General features: G+C 50.1%; 1 protein-coding gene across 1 annotated transcript; it reads left to right on the top strand.

Annotated features, from left to right (window-relative positions):
- On the top strand, positions 1-1,948 carry CCRL2 (C-C motif chemokine receptor like 2). The gene is made up of 2 exons (XM_080818471.1): positions 1-264; positions 780-1,948. The coding sequence occupies exon 2, from the start codon at positions 838-840 to the stop codon at positions 1,900-1,902; it is 1,065 nt and encodes a 354-aa protein (XP_080674597.1). The 5' UTR covers positions 1-264; positions 780-837; the 3' UTR covers positions 1,903-1,948.
- The last annotated feature ends 5,729 nt before the right edge of the window (positions 1,949-7,677 follow it).

The following is a 7,677-nucleotide window of genomic DNA, read 5'->3' as shown; positions in this document are numbered from 1 at the left end:
TTCTCTCAGAGGCTTAAGAAGCACTGTAGGGGTCCGGAGAAGCTTTCAAGTTGTTTTCTTTGGGTTAGTCCCTGAAACCGTGACCAGTGACTTGTGGTGTAGAGCTCCCCAGGGCTTAAACAGTGGCTTCTCTTGCCCCCAAAGGTCAGGACCAGGGCTGCTCAGAAGAAAGCCGGTCTCTCAGGGGTCCCAGGCCATTCCCACGGCAGCTTGGATGGTGGGTCGGGAGGCTGTGCCCTGCCCCCCCTGGAACTCTGTCAAGGGGTAAGTCATCTCTGTATTTAACCAGTGACGTCTATGTTGATGCTGGGGATGGTTTCACTTTTGCAAACCTTTGTTTCTGTCCTTGGAGAGAAGAACTCGGCCAGCCTGTCACAGGAAACTATCTGCCGGGGTGAACAGACTTATTGAACACGTAGGAATTAGGACTGATACTTATTTCAAGACACTAAATGGCGCCGCTTGGCTCTCTTTGATGGTGCGTTTCCTTCAATATTATCTTCAGATAGGCAAACCATGTTTCTACCAGGAGAATTTAAGTTCTGTGAAGAGGTGTCATGCTTACTTTAATTTCCCCGGTGGTATTAGCGCATGGTCAAGTACGTGTCGGCTTAACAAGGAGGTCATTTACAGCAGCCGCTCTCAGCAGGTGGGGATGCGTCAGAGAAATGTTTATTTTTCAATCTTCTGAGCTGTAGACCTACTCTAGGTAAAATGAACCCCCAGCAAAGGGACAGGTGGCTTCATGGACACTAATCCCATTTTTTTTCCCACTCCAGGACCACCCAGCTGTATGAAGGAAAGTAATCTTGCCGGTCCGTGCGGGGCAGCCTGAAGATGGATAATTACACGTCAGCCCCGGACAATGACTATGACGTCCTCATCGAGGATGACGTGAATAGCAACGACGTAGAACAGTGTGACCCCTACGACCCCAAGGTCTTGGCGGCCCGCGTGGTTCCGCAGCTCTCCACCGCCGTGTTCCTGGCCGGTCTCCTGGGCAGTGTCTGGGTCGTGCTTATCCTGGTGAAACGTAAAGGACTCAAGCACAGGGAAAATATCTACCTCCTAAACTTGACCATTTCAAATTTGTGTTTTTTGCTGGCCCTGCCATTCTGGGCCTACGCTGGGACGCACGGGGGAGTTCTGGACAACCCCTTCTGTAGAATTCTAGTGGTACTGTACTCCATAGGCCTGTACAGCGAAGCGTTTTTCAACATCCTCCTGACCGTGCAGAGGTACCTGGAGTTTTTCCCCGTGAACTTGCCCACCACCACCCGGACAGCACGCTGGGGCTTGGTCTCAAGTGTTCTGGCGTGGGTCCTAGCCACTCTGCTCATTTTGCCCGAATCTGTGTTTTACAAAGCTTGGATGGAAAGCCAGACATCCAAGTGCTTCCTCGGACGACCTCACTTCCTGCCGGTGGAGGAGACATCCTGGAAGCATTATCTGACCTTAAAGATGAACATTTTGGGACTTCTTTTTCCACTGTGCGTTTTTGTCTTTTGCTACGCGCGAATGAGAAAAATACGAGGGTCTGGGGAGAGGAGGTCTGGACGTTCTAAGCTTGTTTTTGCCATAATGGCTGTTTTCCTTCTGATGTGGGGACCCTACAATATCGCCCTTTTCCTCTCCACTTTCAAAGACTCTTTCTCCCTGCACGACTGCAAGAGCGACTACAACCTGGACAGGAGTGTTCAGATCCTGAGAATTGTCGCGGCCACCCACAGCTGCGTCAACCCCCTCCTGCACGCCTTCCTCGACCCCACATTCAGAAGACACCTCTGCCGCCCTTGCTCAGTGTGCAGTGGCTGTCCGCTTCAGTCCAGGGAGGAATCTACACGAGAGGCATCCAGAGAAGGATACGACCATTCCATTCCCCTCCAAGCTAGTGTAAACTAGCTTCTGTCTAAGGCAGCACAAATAAACATTGATTTTTGTAACATTGCCCTGTTTTGTGTATTTTTTTTAATGCATTTGTGTATAAAACAGGATACAGGAAGAAAAGCGGGGAGGTGAACAAACATTTTCCAAGCACCAAATTTGTCTCAGGTGTTGTGGTAGGCTGTTTGCTAACCTGAGCCCCTTTGCACCTCAATAATTGACCATGGGTGTGGATGGAATGTGTCTCATTTCGCTAAGGAGGGAACTGGGGCATGGAAATTTGTCTAGGCTCATGCAGGTGGGAAGTGGCAGGGATGGGACACAAACATGAGTGCCACTCGCTCCAAAACCTAGGCTTTGTCCCAGCATGGCAAAATTCCAAAAATCGGGCAAGGAAACATGAGAAATAAACACATACCCTTAAAACCAATCAGACCACACTCCAAATCAGAAGCAACCTATTCATATAGAAATAATTGTCCAGGCACATTTTCTTGCAGGTAATTGAAAGAACTGGCTAGCTGGAAACTCTGGATAAAGAGGTAGAAGGGACTTGCTCTGTGGAATTTACTAGGCCTCCTTGGCTACTTGCTACATGAATAGTCTGGGAGAAAATAACTCCAGGCGAGAATATTCTCAAAGGAATTGAGAAAACACTCATTCAGTACAATCTGAAGTGGAATCCACTAAGATGTGTTGTAATGGATGGGGGTTAAAACATGTGTTGGGCAGGAAAATGGCTTCGTTAGACAAATTTACAAAATGTGGGAAAATGAGAAAGTCAATGGTTATTCTTTGGTGGTACTCTGTAGAAAATACTGGAATTTACGATGTGCATTAAACTGGTAGAGTCGGGGGGCGCCTGGGTGGCTCAGTGGGTTAAAGCCGCTGCCTTCGGCTCAGGTCATGATCCCAGGGTCCTGGGATCGAGCCCCACATCGGGCTCTCTGCTCAGCGGGGAGCCTGCTTCCCCCTCTCTTTCTCTGCCTGCTTCTCTGCCTACTTGTGATCTCTGTCTGTCAAATAAGTAAATAAAATCTTTAAAAAAAAAAAAAAAACTGGTAGAGTCGGGGACGCCTGCGTGTCTCAGTTAAGCATCTGCCTTCTGCTTAGGTCATGATCCCAGGGTCCTGGGATCGAGCCGGGCATCGGGCTCCCTGCTTGGCAGGAGGCCTGCTTCTCCCTCTCCCACTCCCCCTGCTTGTGTTCCCTCTCTCGCTGTGTTTCTCTCTGTCAAATAAATAAATAAAATATTTTTCAAAAAATAAAATAAAATAAAATAAATGAAGTAGGCTCAATGCCCAGCGCAGAGCCAGATGTGGGGCCTGAACTCATTACCCCAAGATCAAGACCTGAGCCAAGAAAGAGCAAGTGTCGGAGACTTAACTGACTGAGCCACCCAGGTGCCCTAGTGGGACAATACAATTTTTTGTAAGTTAAGTTGCAGAAATGCGATCTCTGTTCTCATGCAAACTTGTATCAAACATATTTCCTGGGGGCTCCTGGGGGAGTCAGTCCGTTAGGCCTCGATTCTTGGTTTCAGCTCAGGTCCTGATCTCAGGGTCGTGAGATCAAGTCGGCTTGGGATTCCCTCTCTCCTCTCCCTCTGCCTCTCCTGCTCATGTTCTTTCTCTCTCTCCCTCTCCCGATTCCCCTCTCCCTCTCTCTCTCTCCCCGCCCCATAAATAAATAAATCTTTTTAAAAAATGTTTTCTGAACTTAGCCGTGCTTTTCAGACCTCTGTGCAAGGACAAAAGACATTTCCCTCTTTTAAAATCAGTTTGGGCAACTGGAGAGCTTTCGTTTTACCTCCAGTGGGGGGCGCTCTGCAATCTTCCATGCCAGGCTAGAAGGTAAACATCAAGTGGAGAATCTAGTAGAATTCTATAAACGTCTCCCAAGTGATAAATACGCACGAGTAATGTCTTACGCTTGCAGGCAGGTCTCCGTGTTTGGCAGCACCTTTTGTGAACAAGACATTTTTGAAGACAAATGATGTAAAATTTCTCCACGGATCAGCTTTAAGGGACGAAATGTTGGAATCAACTTCAATAATGGGAAATATCAGTTTTGAACCTCAATTAAACAGAAGTTACCCCCCTAACTTCCATTCTTCTCCTTAGTAGGCCTGTATCACGCACAAGAAATTGTACTCCAATTATGAGCTGGTACTGATACCACCCATTCCAGCCCAACCCAGTGCTTCCTCCTCGCCTTCTCCATTCCGTATTTCTGTCCTCCTCTTTTCTTTCACGGTAACTCTAGGTCCCCAAAAGCATCCAGGCATTTGCTCATTTCCTCAACCATACACGCACACAACAGTGTCCAGTGTTGCTATACCCATAGTGCTCAGAATCACGGGTAGACGGATATAAGGGTGATAGGGAGCGGTATGCAAACCAGTGCTAAAGATATGGCCTGGAGGAGAGGAGACGATGCTATCACGGGGCGAGGGAGCGTGACTGATGTTACGAGATTCAGCAGCGGTCTCCCTGGAGGACATCTGAGCTCAGACATGAGTGATTCCCACCCTAAGAATCCTGCAACTGCTCTATCTTCTGTGTCTGTGGCACCTGGGCGGCTATGCAGGTGGGGTCCCGCCTACGCACCCTAATGAGGGAGACATTGGACCTGAAATCCAGCCCATGTTGCTGAGCAGACCGTGCTCCCAAGCAGGAAGCTGTACACACCCTGGGAAAGAGGTACCTTCCCTGGCCTTCGTACAGGCTGGCAGGGCTATCCTCTGACTGCTCTCTGGCCAGGTACCATGAAATTCTCTGATGCATTTTCCTTGGGCCATTGCTCTGTCCCCTGCCCTGTGTGTGGGCATGGGAACCCTTCTGCGGCCAGGACAAACAGGAATGGGGGTTGTCTCCCTCTGGGACCAAGCTCAGGGGCAGAGGGAATTTGAAGAGCCAGGCAGAGACAGCTGCAAGCCAGAGCAGGGCTGGCGAGGTCTGGCCAGGGGGTAGAGAGCCCAGAGAAGCTACACAGGGTGGAAACCATGCAGAATGCAAGGCTTCGGGCTTTCCCTTGAAGCCTGTGAGGAGTCAGGGGTCGGAGGAAGTGAAAGCAGGGACACCAAACCGAGGCCACCCTCCATTCAGTGTGAAAAGAAAGTGGGGACCAAAGGTCACGTGGCAGCCCAGGGCTTGCGCTGGGTGGGATGCCCCCCGAGTGGGAGGAGAAAGGAGCATCCGGGAAGTTATGGGAATGAAATGTGCAGATTTCCCACTTCTGCTAGAATTCATGAGTGCGAAGCTCGAAGACAGTTTACCGCGGGTGCAGTTTCGGGGTTTGTGTGTCCCCGAAGATCTGAGACACACAGAAGGAGAGATGTTGCTCTTGGCTAAGACAAAGTCCACACGTTGGTTCCTTCTCACGACTGGAGGCTTTGACCGCCGTCCCAGCCAAGCTGAAGCAAAGGAGCTTTGCTTCTCTTCCTCCATCTGTCCCTGCCTTACCCCGGATTCTCCACATCCTCTTTCTGCAGCGACACCCTCCCTTAGAACTCAGATAGCATGCCGTGGTACCCATCTCCTGCTCTGCAGAGGGCTCAGGGTCCCACTCAGAATTTCCACAGGTTCCTGGGGCCTCACCCTCTTCCGACCCCCTGTCACCCACATCCTTCTGCCCCCTCATTACTGGTCTTCACCACCTTTCGTTCCAGAAGTTGCGATCCGCTCCCCACATGCTCTCCCCACAGGCAGACCCTGTCCTGATGGGTGTTGGCCAAGATGGGTCCAATCACTGATAGGTATTAGGTGTCCGGGATAAAGCATCCTGGCCAGCGGGGGCAGGAATTGTCTCCACGATGACATTTTCCTTTAGAATCTGAGAGGCTGAGTTCCCGGGGCCCATGTGTCCTCTCTAAGTGGATTTTCCACCCTCTCCACATTTCCCTCACCTGCGGTGAACTCTAAGTTCCCTTATTCATCTAGGAGAGTGAGTCAACTTGATTGAGTTGGCTCCAAACTCTCACTCTCAGGGTAGACACCTCACTTTTCTCAACCCCCGTGGCCACCTACGACCATTTCTTAACATACCCTCTGCTTCCACCCTAAAATCCAGACTCAACTTTACCCATTTAGTTCATTCTGGCTCAAAGGCTAGAAATGGCCGCAGTGTTCACAACCCAGCGGGACCGTCACTTTGGTTGGAAGAAGCAGGTGGCTTCTCACACCCACGACCACAGCAGAATGATTTGCTCACCCTCTCTACATTTCGTGACTGTGAACCTGATGTACAGATGTTCCTGTGTGTTCTGCTGACAACACAAAATCTCAGAAAAGAGACGTACCAGAGCCTTAGGGTTGAAATAAATGAAGGTACAGCCTCAGGCACAGAAGTGAAATGGAGTCCTATGACCAAGATATTCACGGCTCCTTCCCACCGGGCCTCTCCCTACGGGACATCATATACCCACCACCTCGACGTCGTGGCCACCCAACTGATTTAGGGCAATGGAGTGATGGGAATGACCATGCTGTTGTCCTACAGAAGCTCTAAAAATTACGGTGAGGCACCCCTCCCTGTCTCTCTTTCAGCCCAGGTCTCAGAACAAAGACATGAGCGAAAGAGTCACTGGCGAAAAGACACGGGTGTGAGGCGGAAATAAGAGATTGCTGTGTAAGCTGCTAGGATTTTGATAGAACTTAGCATGAGCTGATGGCCAGAAAGGGTTTTTCACTGGTGGGGCTTTAATTTCTCCTTTGTATCTTATTTATACAAGAAGGTTCATACTGTCCAAGTGTTATGCTTTGTGGGGCTAGTGTTGTAATGAACATGACAAGAGCATCAAATGTTGCTTCCTAAAAAACGTTCTCAAGTTAGTGAGGAGGGACTGCGTATCTGGGCCATAATTCATAGTAGCAAAAAGTGAGTTTCCATCCGAAGCCTAGGGGACCCTAATACATGTCCTTTCCTGGCAGAGTTCAGAGCCTGGTGTAGGCTGCAGCAAAGCTACCTACCCACTGGTGGTGGTCAGTGCTGGCCACCCTTGTCTGGCGGCTGCTTTGTCTTCACCCGGTTGGCATGGGTTTGTCTGTTGGGTCCAGTGAGCTAATGGAAAAACTGAAAGCCAGAGAATGTTCCCTTCCTGAGGAAGAGTTAGCAGTCTGAGAGAGCTGGTACCTAGCCACCACCGAGCTCCAGTTTCTGGAAGAAAGTCTGCATTCGCAGCCGAGACCCGGTCATTTGGTTCTCTCATGGGTCGGAAGTAAAACCCTGAAGAGAAGAAAGCCACAGGGGAGGCACACTTCAAGGACAAAGCATGGGTCCTCTACAAGGCGGGGGAAGGAAGCTGGAGAGGAGGATGAGTGGAAGCTGAAGGAACGGGGTTTGAGGAGAGGCCCCGGGCCCGGGGGGAAAGAGACCCGGAAACCCTGAGAAGCTCGGTGGTTTGGGAGGGCACGGGCGTCCTTTTCCAGAACCACTCGGGAGAGAGAACAGGTTAGAACCCAGTCACAGTGAGGTGCAGAGAGAATGAGAGAGTGGCCCGACCAGCCCACTCTGCTTGCTGAAGGAAGAGAGGGCAGCCTGCCTGAACCGTGCTCTCCAGAGCTGGGCGGAGGAAAGTGGGGGGGAAACAACTGAATGGAGGTTAACCGGAGGTGGGAGAACTATAAGGCCAGTCAGAAGACAAAGGGACAGAAGGCTGTTACCTCCCCCTATGATGACTGTATTATTTGTACATTTGCTGTATCAACGTAATTTAGTTAAAATACCAAACACTCAAAAATCTTTGGGATATCCAGTTTCTTTCACATCTTAGGATGCCTTGATTCCTACTCC

Source organism: Martes martes (assembly GCF_963455335.1).
Source record: "Martes martes genome assembly, chromosome: 1".
Lineage (NCBI taxonomy): Eukaryota > Metazoa > Chordata > Mammalia > Carnivora > Mustelidae > Martes > Martes martes.
Note: the sequence above shows the minus strand (reverse complement) of the source record. Positions and strands in the feature narration are given on the sequence as shown.

Excerpts from the sequence above, each read along its gene's own strand:
- CCRL2 (XM_080818471.1), top strand. The coding sequence starts at position 838 with ATGGATAATTACACGTCAGCCCCGGACAATGACTATGACGTCCTCATC.